Source organism: Rhamphochromis longiceps, linkage group LG6 (genome assembly GCF_057381845.1).
Source record: "Rhamphochromis longiceps isolate RC_006_pf linkage group LG6, R_longiceps_female_GT1.1, whole genome shotgun sequence".
Taxonomy (NCBI): Eukaryota; Metazoa; Chordata; class Actinopteri; order Cichliformes; family Cichlidae; genus Rhamphochromis; species Rhamphochromis longiceps.
Window position 1 is genome coordinate 34,949,252 of NC_140562.1, and position 21,032 is coordinate 34,970,283.

Here is a 21,032-nt window from a genome sequence, read left to right on the forward strand (position 1 = left end):
AAGTCAGCTAATGGTTTCTTCATGGAGAAAACAATGAAAGTCCCAATAAAGACATGAAGCAGACGTCATGGACAGGAGCCCAGCCAGATGACAGGGAGTCAGCAAGAGGGAAAAGGAGAAAGAACGACAGCCAAAGTGATGCATGGAGAAAAAAAAGGCGGAGAGGGTGCAGCCTGTATACCAGCAAACAAATACACAACAGGCAGCTGACATATAAAACAATATTAGTCCAAATGCAGAGAGAGCTGCTTCCAGCAATAATATGCAGTGACTGGTGAGAAATGCTTGTACTCTGTATGCATGTGTGTGGCAGATGGCAAGTAAAGGTGAAGAGAATACACTGAAAAATGGAAGAGGGGGAAGGAAAAGTACAACAAAGAAGATTAAATAGACACAATGAAGCAATGAAAGCGAGAAAGGCGGAAAAAAATAGGCAAAATTAGTGAAGAGGCGAAGAGAATAGCCCTCAGACTTTCTCCTTGACTCGCAGCCAAACGCATTTACAATCGAGGAAGTTTCTACTGACTGGCTGCCTCTCCCTCCTTCTCCTGCCCTGGCTTCCCCTCCCTCTCCTCTCACGCTGGGACCCCCCTCTATAGAAAGTGGGACTCCGTCTCCCTGCTCACTTTCTCTCGCCCGTCTGAAGATTTAACACAGCGCAGAGCGAAGCTGGCGGCCACAGTCGTGCCCTGGATTGTAACAGAGAAAGAGCGCAAGCCCTCCTGCAGCCTGCAAGCCCACCACCATGGACGTCAAACTGATGGCACTGCTGGCTCTGCTGGCCGTGGCCACACATGTTCCGACCTCCAACGGTGAGTCCAGAGGGACAGCAGCCCCTTTAATTTAAACGCTTCAGGAACATTACTGACAACATCATTTAGACAGGTTTTGGCTAATTTAAACGTTTAAGATTCTGGAGCTTCCGACATTTATATTTTTCTTATTGGCTATTTAGAACAGCATTTTTCTGGATTAAGTTTATGTTTGTTAGGTTATGTCAGCATTAATTTTAATTGTTTATGATTGATCGGTTGCCGTCGTGGTAAATCCCTTATTACAAGACTGTGAAATTCCAGTTCTTCGATCACCTGCTTTCCTTCTACATCGATAAATTTCTAGACAGAAAATTGGGTAACAGATTGAAATGTTATTAGAATTTTTTTTAATACATTAATTAAATAGCTACAGTATAACTTAAACTCATGGAGAGTAAATGAAGTACAAAATAGAAGCTTCTCGGTTATTGTTTTTTCGGACAGGTGCCGAATTATTGCGTTTTGCTTTGCTAGTTTTTTAAAATTATTATTATTTTGCAGTTTGTATTTGGGTTTGTGGAAACAAACATATATTTTTATACATAATTAGAAAATTAAACTTGAATGAAAATATTTCCCCACTGCAAGTTCTTATGTGGGGCGCTAGAAGAGAATAAGTAGAGAATATACTGATATTAATCAAAATCTAAAAAACAGAAAAAGCCTTTTTAAACAAAATGTTTATAAGCATTTGTTTCAGATTTTGGGCAAATATCTTATCTTATATAGGTGGATTCCTGCCACCGCATTGACCCCACATTTACCTCCCACGTTTAACCTTGGTAGGAACAAGACGGGGTGTTGAGTTTCCTAGCAGGATTTATCCTAAGCGTATTGTTTCTGCTCCACTAAGAGCTCAGATTGAATATTCAAGAGTTAGACCTAGACATGTGTATTTGCCTTTTCTCACTGCATCCTTATAATTAGTTTCTAATTAGGGATAAATCAGTGGTGGACACATGCTTCTGGCTCCAGTGCTGCATGCTGCATAATGATCCCTTAGTTTGCATGAGAAAAGACCCTGAATGGGTGCGAATCATTAGAGCGATATTACTGAGGATTTGGGCATTTGTGACAGGACATTTGCTGTTTCTTTATGAAAAAAAAGAATACATTGAACCTTGTAAAAAAAAAAAAAGAGCTTTATTATTGATGCACCTGATTTTAAGATTTCAATTACATTTAATTATATGTTGCCAAATCACAACAGCATTTGCTTTATATTGTATGGTTTGAGTAATCTGGACATTTACATTTGTACAGGCAGGGCATGGCTGATGTACAGAATCAGCTCTGTGAAATTTTGTAATTTCTTAAAGCACACTTTAAGCTTCAGTTTTCAATGCATTTTATTCCCATTCAAAGCCCTCTATAATGATGCAATTAAAGGCTATTCGGCTGGTTTCTTTTTAACTTTTATTGCCAGCCAGGTTTTCCTTCATCCTTTCCCTCATTTTTTTAACAACCCTCATCGTTTCTTTCATTTGAAAACTTTTAAGGAAGCATTTAGTCTTATTACTGTGCATCTGTAGTCCTCGGGGGCACCGACAAGCCTACACAAACTCACATTGTAATCATTTTAAGAATGTACCTCATAGAGGCTGCTGAGGCCGTCTGAGCTGCAGAGTGCTTTCATAAAAGAGGTGAATATTGGAAATTGAATGTTGAGGACCCTTCTCCTTTAGAGTGGCTTGGCTGAATGCTCCAGGAGTGAAAAGCTAAACTTCTGCATGCGTGTGTGTGTGAGAGTGTGAACGAGCGGGTGGTCAGAAAGGGCTAATCTCTTTTTAATGAGGATGTTGTTCACAGACATAGCAGGTAAACTTATACATTCCCATGCTTTGTTAAGATTTGTTACAGTAGATTAAACATGCCTTTAATTTGTCCAACGAGGTGAAAGGTACGTTTAATCGCAATCCAAATGAATCAGAAACTGCTGTGCTTGGATTTGATTTGAGTTGATGTAGGTATTTAAATCCTCACTTGAACCAAAATGACCCTTTCTTTTGTTAACGGGCAATGAAACGAAATATTTAGACACCGCTGCTCATTTCATCCACTGTGATCTGAATAAGTTTTCTTTGGCAAGTTAACGGAATCATTTATCTTAAAGTCCAACGTCTGCCACATTTTACTGCCCTGCAGAGCTCCACATAAGTAATGCTGAATGTGTCTCTGTGTTGGCTGATTTCTTCTTTGTTCACAAAAAGCTTGTTAGGCTTTTCTTGCTCTTACATATTGAAATAAGGCAGGTGCAGCTTTGTCTGTGGATTTATCTTTGGATCCCAAAGCAAATTTTTCAGTTTTCAAATTCCTCTTCCTAACTCCTTCCTAAATATATAGCTGTGTGAATGCCAGAGCTTAAGAGTGCAGTGTTGCAGAATTGGAACAGTCAGTACTTGTTAAGCTTTTTAACAGCCTGGTCTCTTGAGATTTTGTTGCATTTTCTAAGCTTCATGCTAATTTGTAATCTTCCTTGTCCACTGTTTGTAGCAAAGCCCATCAGTCTGGTTGAGCGCTGCTGGTGTCGATCCACTCTCAACACGGTTCCCCAGCGCTCCATCAAAGAGCTCAAGTTTCTCCACACGCCCAACTGCCCCTTCCAAGTCATGTAAGTAGATGAGTCTCATGTTGCAGGGGGTGATTAACTTCAAGAAATGTGTTTCCTGGTGTAATTATCTGATGACTGTTTGAATGAGTCTGTCACTCGTGTGGCCTGTTTAAGTGGATTCTTTTCAGTGTGTCAAGGTTCATTTTTTAGGTTTTAAAAAAGCAGAATCGTGTAAAGTAACCATTTTGTGATAGATTAGATTGTACTTGATATCTGTGCTGAGCTTTTGCAAGTGAACTGTTCTCCTCAAACTCCCAGACATACAGTCACAATAACCAGATGTGGGAAAACAAAAAAACAATATAGGAACACAATAAAAATGTAAAATGACACTGGCATGCATTACCTTCTCTGTTTAATGAACACTACAGATTCATTTATGACTGTATTAGTGTAATGCCAGTAATAACAGCGCACACATATCATTCAAGACCAGTTCATATCAGTGAGTACAAACTACAAAAGGGCTGTGTTTGAAGCGTAGGCTGTTTTTGGGGGTCTATCTAAGCCAATAGTCTTCTTTAACAAGAGGAAACAGAAATAAATGTAATACACTGCTGATGTGTGAGGTATGTGTGAGGTATGGTGTTAATATCCTTCTAGGCTTTCCTGAGTGAGCGGGCTGACTTTAAAACAACACAATCCACTCAGAGAGAGGAAAGCGCTAACGCTCAGAGCTCGAGGGGGCCATTTGTGTTTGGCAAAGGAAGCAATAATTAAGGGTCAAAGTGATTACCTTTGTATTTCTGCTGACCCCTTGTGTCCCTCATCTACTTTTTCTTTTTTCATTTCCCGCCTGAATCTGGTCAGCAACGTTGAGAATAATTTCACTGGTCTGGAACACATTAACAAAAAAGAACCTTCCTTAATTTGTTAGCTATTGAAAATCTGGACGGCAGAAGCCTCAAGGCCAAAAGGCTAAAGGACTGGAGGCTTCTTCCACAAAGAAAGGAGGGGGCTGGTGATGGTTGGAAGGGGTAACCGAATGGCAAAAGGTCAGGAAGGACTACCAGTCCTGTGGCTAGGCTACAAACTCCCTCCAGAAAACTGCCAGAGGAGTCAAGAAGTCATTCAGACAAGGAGCCCGCAGAGTGGCGCTCCGATATCTCTATTGAGGAGCATGAAAGAAAGTCGGTAACATAACACCCTCTTTCACCCCACAAGAAACTCCCCCCCCCCCCCTTCTCCCACTGTGTGCCCTCATCCCTTCACCCTAGCTTGACGACAACCCCTCCAAACCAGGCCGCCACGCTGTTGGTATTAACTTGCTGTGAAGTAATTACTACCTGCTGCTTGTGGAACTCCGGCCCCCAAATTCCTGCCAAGTCAATTAGGGTTTAGGTTCTCAGTTGGTCATCCAGACAGGCAGACAGATAAACAGGATGAAGTGAGAAACATCAAAATAACAGAGAGCTTCCGAGCTGATGAGCTGGCAACCTCTAATAAAACAAAAAGTGTGTGTGTGTCTGTGTGTGTGCGTAGGAAGGGGGGCGACCCCATGAGAAAAAGCAAACACAGATCCAGTTACGGAGCTGTTTGGCCTCCTGACATTTGAAGGATTCGGGATCAGGCTGGTGCTCCCGAATTGCTCTTTTAAGTTTGAGGGGCCATTTGCTCATCTGCCTCTAAATGCAGTGAGGAATAAGGGAGGTGGTATATCAGAGGGGCAAGCAAGAGAGGGGGCACGAATTGAATATGAAAGCAGTGTTTAACTTACAGAGATGTGTGACATGAGATGGAGGGAGGAGAACGGGGAGCAGCGAGACGCTACACCTCTGAGCTGTTAACTCTCATACATGACCTTTTGCCACTGAGGTGTGATATCCACATGTTTGGAGCAGGGTAAGACCCTGTTGCGTGCCCCTGCAATCACCCCATTGGGTCTGAAACTCACCCAGAGTCAGTGACTGACAACAGAACAAATCCTCTCCTAAATGTCTGGCTTAGCTCTCTAATAACAGACCAGACATCAGCACACTCTCTGTGACTGCCCTGCAGCACCCCTGAATCCTGAGGGGGAAGGAAAATTCAATATTTTGGAGTATGAAAGAAGAAAAATGTCTGTTTTTCTGAGTATTACAGTTGTATATTTTACCTAACATAAAGTGTTGAGGGTGAAGCAATGTTTCAGTTTCTGTTCAGGCTAATTTTTAGTGACTTCTAGTTTATTTAAATCTAAACTCATTTTAAAAATATGTTTAAAAACCCTCCACAAAAAAGACGTGTTAACATGTGCACCCAACAAAGTACCAGGAATAAAAATTTAAAGCAACATTTTTCTTTTTTAAGTTACACACATTGACATCTGCCTTGCCAAAAAAGACTAATATTTAAAAACTCTGTTTTCAAGAGGAGTGTAATCAGTGAATTACAGACAAAAAACAGAAACACAAATCAAATAAATAACCAAATCAGACTTAAACAGTAGTGGGATTTAAAAATATAGACTTATACTGTAAATTTCACCCTATACTACCAAAAAGGATTTAAGAGTGGTAGCGAATGTGACTGATTACTTAAACAAGCCTCTGATGTTGCACCTTTTAAAAGTTTTACATGAAACCAGCCTGATCAAAAGGACTTCCCACGTGTAAAGTTTGTGTCAGACTATGTGTGAAGATGTTTAGCATGCCGTGCAGAGACAGCTTTACAAGTCATACAGTGCAGTGTGATCTGCGATATCAGCCTCCCCCCTTCAGCCGTCCTTGAGCAGAAACAGCGAGCTGTGATTTTTCACCGCTGAGCAGACGCTGACAGCCTGTTATGCGTAGTAATCCTCCAGTTTGGAGCTTGGATGTGTTTTTAGATGTGCAGAGATTTTTAGAGCTTATCTGAGGTGTATCTGAGCTCAACCCCCGTAGACCTTTTAATCCTGGCATGTTTTGCTCATTTCACTTCTGATTTATTTAACAGCCGATAAACCATAAACAGCGAGGGGCTGTTTTTGTTCCCATTATGGTTAAAAAAGTGCTGTTTAGCTTTTAAAAATGCTTTAAGAGTTTTGTAGCTTTAGTAAAAAACTTACATTTACTGATTTATTTCCAAGAGACAAACTAAAGGTATATACATTGCTCTTAATCTATATTAGTCATAAATCGCTAATATTAAGTAGTACAGCCAAGGAGCACCTATTTAAATGCTATGGTAAATGGTAAAAATGGCCTGTATTTATATAGCGCTTTACTAGTCCCTAAGGACCCCAAAGCGCTTTACACATCCAGTCATCCACCCATTCACACACACATTCACACACTGGTGATGGCAAGCTACATTGTAGCCACAGCCACCCTGGGGCGCACTGACAGAGGCGAGGCTGCCGGACACTGGCGCCACCAGGCCCTCTGACCACCACCAGTAGGCAGCGGGTGAAGTGTCTTGCCCAAGGACACAACGACCGAGACTGTTGGAGCCGGGGCTTGAACCGGCAACCTTCCGATTACAAGGCGAACTCCCAACTCTTGAGCCACGATCAGAATAAATGCTATAAGCAAGGATGTTAGGTTGTGCATCCCACTGAATAATAATGCTTGATTTGTTGTCATTGCGCAAGGACCGTACCCTGAACACAAGAGAAGCAGAAAAGGAGGCTGGATGAGCTTCTTCAGGCATCCATTAAAATGCCGGTCACACTTTGTTGAGGTTACTGAGAGGTCTTGTTACAGTTTGGTTAACCGCACAGCCGAAGAAGAAGATAAAGCCTCTGTACTGTACAACACTGCAGGATGTCAAGCTACACAAGAGGGCCAAATTTAAAACTGCAACCCTTACATGTCCTTGAAAGTGATTTATTGCCTCTGAGTTTGCTTTGGGCTTAAACACTTTGATTCCTCATTATCTCTGTTACTCCTCTTTTATGTGGAAACCAGGATGAGTGTGGAAAAAAAAATGTACTGCAGAAGCAAATGTAAACATGCGGGAGAATGTGGCAATAAAAACCCATCGCACTCGTCTGCACCCCACTTTGAAAAACTAAAGTTGGGACAAGACAGTTTGGGGGATTTTGGGTTTTTTTTTTCATTTTAAATTCTGGCAATGAGTAGTTTTTTTTTACTTGCTAAAGTAGTAGAGTTAATGCCAAATTATTGTTGTTTTTAAGCTGTTCTTTAGCTTAAATAGTTTCTATGGCTCTCCTTTTTTTGCCTTTTTCACTTCCTCGGGCAGCTAGCTACCAGCATGTGCATAGGTAGACACATTAAGGGGTGTTTGGTTCCTCTCTCAGGAAATCTTGAGTATCAGAAACCTTATTTCCTGGATTCTGGTGAATTTTGTGGCACTAATTTGTACACATTTTTGCATCAGTTTCTGGTGGAGGTGTTTCTGGTAGTTGTTCAACATATAATGCAACAAAACGCAACAAGACTCAGATGCATTCTGTGCTGCTTTCAAATAACGTAACTTTTATCATTTAATATTATCCTTCCTGACATTACACACATCTATCCTCTGTCTTTAATCTGATTAAAGGTGGCACAAGTGATAAATTCCTTTGTTTTAGTTTATAAACCCCTGTTTATAATAGCTCACACAGATATCTTCCCCCCCATATTCCAACCTTTGTGCACATTCAAACAACGTCAGACATATCTGTGATGCTTTTAAGGAATCAGCAGTGTTATTGAGTTTGTCTGAAAACAAGAAGGTCACGCAACATTTCCTTAAGATTAGAATCAGATTTGGCTTTATTGGACGTGTACACATACAAAGAGCTGGGCTCAGTTCTTTCTTCGCTCTCAGTATAAACAGAATAGACAAACAGACAGTACATACAACAGCAACATGACACAGACAATAACACCGTGTTGGTGATACAATGGTGCAGAGTGCAACACTCCTGGAATAAATTACAGAATAAATAAAGGATGGAGAACTGGTTATTAAATGTACAGTATAAACACAGGAACTTGACAGTATATAGTATTTAGATATATACAGCAAAGTGTATACAGAGTTTGCTTTATGTAGTTAGCAAACTAGCAGCAACAGTCTTAGTTATCAACATGCCTAAAGAGGCTGTGTTGCTGCTGAATGAGATCAGCACTGTTGCCTCACTGAGTAAAATTACTGTGTTTCTAGGTCATTCCTGTGCTTCCTTCCTTCTTGTTTTCATTGGTGGAAATCTTCCCACATCCCACCTAAAATCTACACATTGAGCTTCTGGGTGAACAAATCTGCTCTGCATTTTTCCAACTGGTGCAGTCAGAAAACGAGGCTTAAAGTCAGCTTGTCAAAACAGCTTTGTTTTCAAGATTGCTTCATTTTGGTAGAATGTGTCATGTAACCAAATCAATTCATGCTTTTTTTCTTCCACAGTGCAAAGCTGAAGAGCAACAGGGAAGTTTGCATCAACCCTGAGACCAAATGGCTGCAGCAGTACTTAAAGAATGCCATTAACAAGTAAGAAACCCCCTCTATCTATCTACGAATGGCACGAGCATCACTGACAAAGGCAGAAATGAAATGTGGTTCCCTTCTCCTCTAAGTTTAGAGCTTGCAAATAAACCAATGTTAAAAAAAAAAGTCAATTTCTCAGTTTCCTACTGACAATTAGTCTCTGAAATTGGTGACATGGTTGATGTAAGCCAGTGAGTTATTATCTGTGAAATAATGAGCTTCAAGTAAGACCAGAGATAAATCCACCACTGGTATGTCTGCTTCCTATTTTCTCATAAGCACATCTGAGATAGTCAGCCAAATCAGAGCACTTACGTTAACATTAAAACTTTACACATTATCATCACAAATTGCACATCTGTAAAAGAACGCTTCTGGTTGGGGATTAAAAACTATTCATAAAAATTGCAGTAGCTGTTTCACTTTTTAATGGGCTATGCAGTAAATATGTGCCTTTCACATAAAAGGAAAAAAACTGTTCCCAACATGTCTGGTGGTGATTATTGCCAGGCTGCATGCCTGCGTCTTTAAACAGTATAAACACTTAAAGTGCACAATGTGAAAACAAACAATAAAGGAATATCTGAGGGGTTACAAGACATTGTTTATTATTGTAGCGAAGGACTTCTGTGACTGCAGATTTAGGCATTGTCGTAGTTCACTGAAGCTGGCATGTGGCGCAGCAGCAAATAATCTGTCATACACAACAAATATCACCAAATATCAGCCTTTCATATTTAGACTAGTGTCGCTCACGGGCTTCTGCATGTTAACCTCTTAACACGCACCAGATCTTCTCTTAGGCTTGGCGTTAATGCCAGCGACATCCTTATTTTTAATAACCTATAAAAACAAAATGTAGCTATGCTTCTTTAACATGTAGCTAAATGCATCCTAATCCAGCTGGTGGAAGTACGAGAGGTTAAGAGTTGAATATGCATCACACATCATAACTGTCAAACGAAACTTTCCACTTGTTGGCTTAAAAACCTATGATATTATAGCTTTTTTCCACCAGCTGACAATTGACATTTTACATCCACCACTGTTATGGGTTCTGTTTTACTTTTATAGGCATTTTTATACTATATTCAGGAACTTAAAGCACATCAGTAGCCAAGTATATTTCTTAATCAGAAGAACAGCGTTCAGCTCAGCTTACATAATTAAAACCACATATTTCTAATGATCAATTAGTCTTTTAACAAATTTTGCAGTGGGGAGCAAAATGTGCCATTAGATCACCGTGTTTGATGCTAAAAATGAGCCTCTGAACTCCAATCTAAGCATTTCATTAAACAAAAAAACATAAATGATTTATGAATGATTCATTTAATGATTAACCGGTCAATCCAGTAAAGCCAAAAGTTTTGTAAATGGTCTCCCATTGTTCAAACTTCACCTTTAGCCAATGCAAACTGCCTCTGGATTTGCAAGTGATGCTTCCCAGACACCATAATTTAAGCATGGCAAACACAAGCTTATAAAAGACAAGTGAAAGATCTATGATTATAGTTAGGCATATATAATACTGCACCAGAAGGTTTTACAAACTTCCTGATCTGTCTTCTCTCATCGGACATAATTACATTTCCCTCATATGCACTTTTATATGAAAATGACCAGAAGTGCACACGAGGCATGAGAGTCGTGTTAAGTGTTATATTATTCTAGAGGTTCTCAAAATAGGCAATAATGAATGGAAAAATCCTTTTTTATACTAATGTGTTCTTACAAACACCAGAAACAGCCAAAAGATTTAAGCTGAAAGAACATAAAGTGAGTTAGATATAAGAAATTCTGTGCTTATACGAATGTGCCTTGTATGAGCGCATTTGTTCATATATCCCCATAAAATGAAACCAAAAATTGATCTCCTTTCAAGAGCCTATATTAAACAAATTGAAGATATAATGTTTAGTTACAAAACTTACATTCATATATCATGCTCTCTGAAAAAGGTCAAAAACAACTCGCTCATCCTTTATACCAGTGATGCACAGCTCATTCCAAGAGAAGATGAATTTCAAATGACTAAAGTCACATAAAACTAGATAACATGTTTTTAACCTGTGGCTCAACAATAACCCGTTATTTGTTCTCATGGATTTTTAAATGTAAATATGTAAATATAACTGTGACAGCTAAAACGAAGTTGTTTTCAGTTACATAAACTCATCTTAATAACTTCTGAATCTTTCTCCAGGGTGAAGAAATCTAGAAGACGCGCTAATAAGATCAACTAAAACACAAAGGGAGTCCTGTATGTCATCCAGCCTGGTATTCCCAGGCTGAACCTCTGTACCTCCCTGTCACTGCTATGGATGTATGCACACACGCTGTATGTACCCGTCCAACTCTCTGGACAGCTTGCAGAAGCTGCACTCCATCCCCAGCACCATCCACCGATCCCTCGGGACGTCCAGTTGTTTCACATTCACCTTATCCGGCAACAAATCTTAGCACCAAGTGCAATCTCACCTTGACAGACACATGTTGATGTCAAAAATATGTGCTGAGTACTGAGTGAATGGCATGGGAGAGTGTGTGTGTGTTTGAATGTTGCATACATGAACTCTGATTGTGTGCCTGTATATAATATTTTCTTGCTTCACACAGCTATAGAGGAACAATTCTACCTTTCTGTCTCGTGCAAGGCTTTGTGAGTAATGCCACCATCATTTCAAGTCAGATTAATTTTTAATAAAAGCTGCTGACTGAGGAAAAAACATTCACATCAGCTTCCTTGGAAAAAATGCTGTTGGGACTTTGTTGCCAGTTCCTGCCCTTTTATATCAAAAAATGTGGTTTGGAAAAATGCAGACATGTCAAATTTGAAAACATCAAAAGAAATGTTTCCACATCAAATTGATATCATATCCTTCTGCTCAGAATGATATGATTTATTATTCTAGTTTTAATATATACATTACTCAAAGAAGAATTTTGGATGTAGGCTTTCCACACATAAATGTAGAAGGCTTGTTGTGATTTGAAGTGAAAGTGGCATTACTCTGAGAGTGAAGGCTCATGGGATATATTCAGGGGCTGGCAATTGGGGGAAACCATCCACAAGCTTTTGTTAACTGTAACACGCAGAGCTCGCTAGCACAGGTCTAGTTGGTTTTGAGCTTGGTGCAGGAATAGAGAGGAAGCTCACAGAAACTACTAAAAAGCACGCACTGATCCAATGGTGCTATATGTTCAGTTTAAGGAGTCAGAGCCATTGACATAACTGTGTTTTTAGTGATGATTTTATGCAAGATGGGATGTCGAGACTCTCGGTGTCTTAAATGGAATGCAATATGTTTTGAAATAAAGGCTCAAAGGACTGTTGTTGGAAGTGAAAAATGAAAATGAAGTCGATTCTAAGCTGACGTTAAGGCCACACTGTACTGATAAAGACTGTAAAGAAATAAAACACTAATCAGTGCATCCCAAAAAGTTGGTCCTGTTCATCTGGACGTCTGAAGAAGTCACTTGGGTGAGTGACGAAACGTTTCCCCCACTGAAAACAGATGAACAGACTCAACTTTTTGGGATTTCCTTATCTGGATGACCGAGCATGGATGAAAACACCAATCAGTGCAGCTTTTTGTTTTTTAGCCAACTGATCTTATTGGTTAAGAGAGACCAAATATTTATGCACCACCAAGAAGCAGATGAATTCAATTTCATGGATTTTAGGTAAAATAGGTAGGACGTCGTTACAATTCAGGATAGTTTTACACTTTGTAAAAAGGACCAACAGAAGAAGTTAGATGCAGTGTTTTCATACCAGCACCTGTCCTTAGTAGGAATGAAAAGCTACTACATTGTCCAAATAGCTGAAAGATAAATGCCTGAAAAGGAATGCTCACGGTGGCAAAAGAACATTTTTAATTATCAGTTATTTTATATATATGTGAACCACTTTATGTTTTTTTTAATGTAATTGTTTTATTTTTATATTGAAGATAATCTTACAAAATGTTTTTTTAATGAAATGTACAACAGGCAGAAGCTACTAAATGAAGGCCGTTCATTAAAGTGCTAGAAACAGTATCTGACTTCATTTTTGAGGATTCATTCAATATTTCACATATATGTAAAAGTCTGTAAGTATGTTATGCACAGTATGCGACACATATATTAATATTGCTTGCATTTTTTTTAGAATACAGAAATGCTGAGCAACTTAAATGTTGCTGTCTTGAGTTTATTGATATTGTTTGCTTATCAGCTGCAGAGCGCGTGAGCGGAATAAAACCCAATCCAGCCTGCAGTGATAGAAAACAAAAGCCACAAGTCAGGAAACTATTCAGCTCAGCCCACCATTTGTCCCCATCAGCCTCATGATTTAGTTTTTTATAGTTTTACTTAAGTTGATATATGATGTGTCAAAAGAACTGCTGAGCCAAAACAGAATAAAGACTAAGAGTTTAGATCAGCCAGCATGTGCTTTCAATCTGGACACTCCCAGCACCCCACAGGCTTTCTTTTCAGGTTCACTCGACTGCTCCCATGCCGCAAAATTGCTTTGTTTTGTTTTGGGTCCCCCCCCCCCCACAAATTGCTATGGAAGTCCAAGTGCTTGTGGTCATTGTTATCGTCTATCTTTTGTGTTTTATGGTCTATTTACTGACTGACAGGTTACTGGTGGTAATCTTATCAATTTGGAGCTAATGGTGCAACAATCCTGTAAGTGTAATTCATTTCTCATTACTCTAATGGCCAAGAATCTTATATAATTATACTAATTTGCGTAAACACCATTGCTCAATAAAACTGTGCTGTTTTCCAAACACACTGATATGTAAAGATAAAGGTTAGTGTGTTAAACCACAACCCAGTCCATAATTAGTAGATTAAATATTTCTGTAAAAAAAAAGTCCAGATTTTTCATTTATAATGTGATTATTATCTAAATAGCAGGACTAACTTTGTTAAACTAATAAGAAATATGTTAAACAAACTTTCAACAGCATATGCTCTACGTCACTCACGATTTAGCTTATTAAGATTCATGTAATGTAATAAGTATTTAGTTATATTAAATAGACTTTAAGTGCTGTTAAGTTAGTCCCGTGGCCCCTGTGGAAACTTGACACCTGTGCAGTGTCAGAGCCACTCTCGCTAACCCATCAACAGAGCATAATTTGTGGGATCAAATATATATCAGGCAAAGCTGTGTTCCAACACAGTCATCACTGTGCAATTATATTTTTCAAAGAAGGTTTTTGTTTCTTTGTATTTAGACCAAATATATATTCAGGGTCACATTTACTTGCCATTAGTGTGTTACTAAAATAACTGAAGTGTGTTTCAATTAGGTCCCCAAGACAATGTGAAATGACTTCATTTCTTTTGAGGCAGCTTCTGACACATGTTCTTCTATACACAAGACGTATTAGAGTATTACTCTGTATTTTCACTGATTGTAAACCAAGAAGCAGTATTTTAGCTTTTATATCAACCCTTTTTTTCAATAAACCTATATAAACTAAAGTGCTGTTATACGTGTATTTCTCATCAACAGTGATTCTTTGTATTTATTGTTCATTTAAAGCTGCATTATGTCATTTCTGAACAATGGTGAGGTGGAGCTGGAGCCATATTAGAGCTGAGATTGTGTCCCCACAGATAAAGCTTGGCATTCACTCGTCTTTTAGGCTGTTTCACCTCTATTAGGCAGCTTGTTCAATGCGGGACTGATGCACTGCTCTTCTGCCTCACCCAACAATCCACCTCTGTTAAAAGTACTGAGATGGATTGCGGGGCATTGTTGTTGCAGCTTTAAGCCTGCAGAGCTGAACTGATGTCTGTATGAAAGGGACAGCTGGTGTGACAGGTCTCACCACACTAGTCACCAGCAAGACCTCTGATGGATCTGAAAACAATTCAGCCAGAACCAGCGCTGTGATGTTTTTGTCTGGTGCAAAATGAACGAGCAAAGTGAAATATGAAAGTTATTTCAACAAAAAATATTATTACATGGTTGCTTCAGGATGGAGGTTTACAAAAGAACAAAGAGCTTGGAGTTGTAGAGTAAATAAATGAATGTCACTTCAATACAGTTAGGGTTTAAAAACCGAATGATAATCAGAAACTCCAGTGTAAAATGGGAAAACACAATGATGTGAAAAAACAGATATCATAACCAAAAAGATCAAATGTTTGCAGTTAAATTATGTATGATGATTATCCATGAGTGCTACTGAACAGTTTAAAAAAAACGTTTGTCTGTTTGTTTAACCTCTGAACACATGACTAATTTTGTAGATGTTGCCGATGAACTATGAAGCATTTCTGTTTCTCTGTTTTAAATAGACAATATAAGCAATCATAGCAACAAAAAAAATACAACAATAGTGTGACATTATTGCAGTGCAAACAAATACAGTCTGAGTTTAGTCCTGTAAAATTTCATTTTAATCTAATGGTGTCAATTTCCAGCGGGCAGGAGATAAAGAAGTTGTTGGGTTAATTTTTAATTTTGCTGACTGGTTGAATGTGTGCATTAGATACATTAACTTAATCGGTAGAAGGTCAGAACCAGTTATACTCCACTTTTCTCTTATGCCCGATTTAGACTTCTGCAGGGAGCCTTTGAAGAGTTTGTGACATACCCCAGACGTCATTACCCAGAGTTATACTTCCATGTGGTTGTTAAATAGTGTGGTCATGTACCGAGGTTTCATAAGCAGATAAACTGAAATTCTGGGACATCTCTTTTCCCCTCCTGACGCCCTCACTCTTTGCTATGGTCAGTTTTTGTTTTTTTGTAGGCAAACATATTTGTCCCTCAGGTTTTTCCACTTCTTCATACATTCCCTCACATCTAGTTTGGTAGTTGCTACAATGTGCCTCCGGGAAGCTGCTGACATTTGTGAATTCTTACATTTACGCAGTGATTATTAATCTTTATGATGAGGCGAGGATCGTTATTCTTTCACAGATAAATTAAAAAGTAAGTGAAAGTAAGTGAAAAAGTAGCTGCAAATGCACAGGAGTGATCGACAGCACTGAGCAGGCCAATCAAAATAGCTGGCTGCGGTAACCCAACGTGTAGTTACATTTCTTCTGAGGTGCATCTCAGGTTAAGTGGAAGGTTACGGCGTAAGGTCCAAATGGATTTCTAGTTACCCTGTTACTTAAGAGGTAGACTTCCTGCAGAAGTCTAAATCAGGCATTAGCGTGGCTGTCTGATGGCTGACGATGCTCCATTTTCAGTTGCTTTAAATGTCTAAAGTATCTGAAGTATGTCAGGAAAATAGGTTCTGACTGAGATGTAATTGCAGGCGTTCACATTTGCCCTTCTCCATATGTCTAAACCTAGTTTACTAACAAATTAAAAATACATATTACTTGTTGTTCTTAGAGTATTTAAAAGTAGAAAGGGAGGCAGAGACTTCGGCTTTTAGGACCCCTCTTGTGTTGTGTGTATTAACTGTATTGTTAACTGGTAATTATGAGACAGTGCATTTCAAGTCATTTTATGGAGTAATGGAACGAGTAGAGTAACAAATTGCTTTCTCCGGCGAGTATTTAAGTAATATACCACATTATTTTAAAGATTTTAAGTCCTGTCTTTCCCTCTTCATCCCAACAGGGCGTGGCAGATGGCCGCCCCTCTCTGAGTCTGGTTCGCCTGAGGTTTCATGCTGTTAAACAGGAGTTTTTCCTTCCCACTGTCACCAAGTGCTTTCTCACAGGGGGTTGTCTGATTGTTGGGGTTTGCTCTGTGCTATTGTAGGATCTTTACCTTTTAACATAAAGCACCTTAAGGTGGCTGTTGCTGTGATTAGGTATTATATAAATACAATAAATTGAACTGAATAAAATTTACCGAGTCCTGCATCTGGCAACCTGTCCTGCCTCTTCTCAACAACTGTCATAAGTAGTTATTTACCCTGTTTGATGCTAATATTAAACGGCAGCACCACACCTGAGACAGGTGGAATAAGATGAACCACAGACCACGTAAATCATCTCTCAGTGGAAAAAATGAACTCTAGAGACCAGGCTTCCTGTTGCAGGTCCACAATTTAACCCGCTCAAATGGAAAAGCAAAACCAGAACGGCACACAAACAGCCTTGCATTGCCTAGAACAACCACTTTTAGTCTCAATGAATAATGCAAAGGGACTATCATTTAGCATTTTCCACCTTACAACTGAAAAATGCTCTGCAAATTTGGATAGCGATAAAGAGGAACACGGCGCATGTAATGCCCATTAGCATCCCGGTCTGATATTTTAATACCTGAGGTTTCAGAAGTATTCTTTTGTGCTGGTTCATAACTCGTTTGCAGCACCAGGGAGCCCGTGTAACTTTAAAAAGCTGTCAGCTCTAATAAAGTGGAACCACGTAGAGCGGATTAATTTCACGGTGCAGCTCTCGCCTCTGACCTCTGCGTAGATACACATGAGGAACATGAGACATGGTTTGGACATGGACCAAGCAGTTTAGAGGGTCATAGTTACATGTTTGGGCCTTTTGGGCACATGATTGTGGGATTTTTATACTGTGCTTACTCAGCTGAGACCCTGGCACAATGGAGGTGGTTGACATATAAACAGAGTTTTTTATAAAGATGTATTGGTCTCATTCAACCCAGCTAAAGAATTTGACAGGGTTTTTACACCAAGAAAAAAAATCTAACTAAACGTTAAGCGGCCTCAGGTCAGCGTGTGAGATATTTTTAATAAAGTTAGATAAAACATTAGTAGCCAGTTGTGACTCATAAAATGTGTCCAGCGGGATAATTAAATTCTGAATCAGACATGCGTTGTCCAACCAAGAACAATAAAAGCACAGATTGATGGAGAGACATAGCAACAGATGAAGCAGTAGAGTAAATGTTGACTCAAATGGTTCAGGGAAAAGTGGACCTCACATACAGTTCAAGGAGGCACTGTAGGATTTTTTGACATAGTGAACAAGACACGACGAACCATTTAAACCAATTAAAACTGTATATAACATCTGTAGGAACTGTTTTGACTCGAGTTCATGAACATTTTGAAAGTGAGGACAAAAGATTTTTGCACTTATTTGTACCTGCTTCTCTACCATTCTCTTGTTTCACTGCACCTTGTGGAGGGATATTAATCCGACACTGCTGTTTGTTTTTGATAATGCTGACGTATGCTTCTATTCCTTTACTGCATTTGCAGTAAATATGATGTTCAGTGAAACACCTAAAATGTAAAATATTGTCTTCTGTAAATATCACGACCCTCGCACAGCAGCAAGCACATTAAAAACAGCACCCAGCATACAACAGCCTTCAACTCAAATCACCTCAGACAGAAAACATAACCAGGCTCGACAACAAATTGCTCGGCTGATTTGGTTTCGGAGGTTGCAGGTAATCCAGCGTGATTTGAGGTTCTCATCTATTCATCTTTGAACAACTTAATACCCAACCAGCCAAGCTGGAGTTAATAGGAAACACGTTGGCTATAAATCCACTAGAGTGTGTGTGTGTGTGTGTGTGTGTGTGTGTGTGTGTGTGTGTGTGTGTGTGTGTGTGTGTGTGTGTGTGTGTGTGTGTGTGTGTGTGTGCATGTGCTGCTGTATGAAAATGAGACGTCATGGACGTCGTGCTGAAAGATCCAGTAAACATGCAGCACTGACTAATTAGCACATTTAGAGGCTAAATGCAATATACATCCAAATAAACACAAACATGAATGTGTGCGCTTTGATGTGCAAATGTAACTAAATATAGTGACCATAGAAATACATAAATGTGCTTTTCACTTTCTTCTCAGTAGTTAAACTTAAAAGTATATAAATAAAAAATGCTTCTCTGGTATCTGTGTGATAAATGGAAAACTGAGGGGGACAGTTAGCGTAATTGGGCTTAGTGTGAAGTTAGCAATCGGAGGAAACTTGGCTGCATTCACATTCAAAAGTTTATTTTATTTTATTGGAAGCTATGTGCTGGACAGGTGCAGTGACTAATATTAGTCTTGTTATCATCTTTGACTTGAAAGGAAACCAGTGGAGCGTCATAGATGTTTTTTATAGATGTTTTTTAGATGGTTCTTTCCTCTTTCCAACCTGTTACTATGCATCCCAACTGTCGTCTCGGAAAATCACATTAGCTGTAGCATTTTGCAAAACATCAACAGCTTTCAACCACAACTAATCAACATCAAAACCTGATGTTAAAGTGCTGAATGATGTGATTTGTAGATGCGACGGTTCCTTAGAGTGATGAGGAAGGCTTACAGTTAAGCAGTCAGGTTTTCTCATGAATCTAAATCAGTCTTCATCAGAAAATGTTTTTTATTTAAAAAAAAAAAAGTTTAGCATTAAATATACATCATTCCATGCAAAGCAACAGTACACCGCACACTCCTGTGATTCCTTGGTAACCTGTGCTTGACTGCCTCGAGTAACTGATTGTGTCGCGACCCCCTCGACGTCGCGCAAGCCTTAGTTACCCCCTACAGACAATCAGCTCCAGGCCTAAAATGCACAAGAACCAACAAGCACTGCCTCCAAAAGACGGACGATGTTTGAGTGTTTGAGCAACTGACAGTGCCATTGTGTAGGGAGAGCAATAAGGATGAAAGAGTCCACCATTCCTCCTGCCACAGAAACCACATATCCCACAAGGCATTTCTTCACTATCAATTCGAAAGGCATTAGTGTAAACAGCTCGAAGGGATTCTGGAATGTCCTCAAATCCATCATGGCTGAGTTCTCAGTGTTTCTTTAACCTTACAGGGAAGAAAAAGGTCACCGGCATCACTTGCAGAAACAGGTTGATCACTCTTTCCATACAGGGACATCCCTTATGAGAGACAAAGGAAAGCAGAGGAAGAAGAGGAGAAACGAGAAGAATATAATCATTATTTGTCAGCAATGACTTCCATTTGTTCCACAGCAAAGAAAGGGATGTGATACATCTTTGTTTATTAGCATACTCTGGAAAAAAACAGCCCCAAAAGAGAAAAAAAGGATGTCATCATTCATGGCTCATTTTGGAAGACATCACGTACAAAAGGCTCACAATGACCCCTGTTAAATGAGTCGTTTCACTGTGATGCAGGACTATGCAGACTGTGTCTTTGTTGCCTGGTTATCAGACTCCTCTTCTGGCATTCAGCAGACAAGCATCATTAACGGAGTGAAGAGCTGACTTCTCAGCTATTTCCTTTTGGAAGGCAGAAATGCCCTGCAGGCAATTACTACTGAACCACCACTGATTTCACTGCAAAAGGATGCAAACAGTTCCACGATTTAGTCGACGTCTGAGACATAAACTTGCTTAGCGTTTACATGCATTTGAAAGTGTCATTCATAGTTTAAGAATATAAAGCGTTCTTTTTGGCCCATTTTTGAGCTCATTGTTTGTTTTAACCCTGCAAATAATGAGCAAACACATTCACATTTTCATCAGATGGCAACAGTAACAAATGTTATTTATAGTGTATGTTATAATAACAAGATATGTCAATACTTTACATTCCAATATGATTTAAGTGGAAGTAGTACGCTGTTCATTTTACTTTACAGATCACCAAAATTGGACAATAGGAAATTGGAAAAACATTACCTGGTCTGGTAAGTCTTGATTTCGTTATGTTTTTAGATTCAGATGTTAGAGAGCTGAATTTGGCATTAACAGCTGGAAACCTTGGCTCCGTCCTGCCTAGTATCAATGGATCAGGTACAAAAGCACAGATGTGTGTAGTGGTTTGTGGGGTATTTTTTGGCACGCTTTAGACTCCTCAGCACTAGTTGAGCATCATTTCAACACCACAGCTGACCTGAATTGTGTTGCTGGCCATAACCATCCTTTATGACCTTGTTCTGATGGCTACTTCCAGCAGAAATATGCAGTATGTCACAAAGCTTAGGTTATCGCAAACTGGTTTCTTGATCATGACAGTGACTCATGTAATTCTCAGTGTAAAAAGTGTAATTGATTGGCCTCCACAGTCATCAGATCCCAGTCCTTTGGATGTGGTGGAACGGGAATCATCATGGAATCTGACAAATCTGGTTTTAAATTGCTATTATTATTTTAAATGAAAACTCACCCGTGTGAATAAAATATGATTTCTTTGCTCATTATTTGTGTTTGCAGAAAAGAAAAGAAAAGAAAAGAAAAGAAAAGAAAAGAAAAGAAAAGAAAAGAAAAGAAAAGAAAAGAAAAGAAAAGAAAATGGTCACTTTATTTTCACTTTATTCGTAGTTGAAACTCTTAATCTTTT

General features: G+C 39.2%; 1 protein-coding gene across 1 annotated transcript; it reads left to right on the plus strand.

The window, feature by feature from the left end:
- Positions 1–612: 612 nt before the first annotated feature.
- On the plus strand, positions 613–13,783 carry cxcl12b (chemokine (C-X-C motif) ligand 12b (stromal cell-derived factor 1)). The gene is made up of 4 exons (XM_085410382.1): positions 613–812; positions 3,309–3,426; positions 8,737–8,820; positions 11,024–13,783. Exons 1-4 carry the CDS (start codon positions 746–748, stop codon positions 11,061–11,063), a joined length of 309 nt encoding a protein of 102 aa, XP_085266508.1. The 5' UTR covers positions 613–745; the 3' UTR covers positions 11,064–13,783.
- Positions 13,784–21,032: the final 7,249 nt, after the last annotated feature.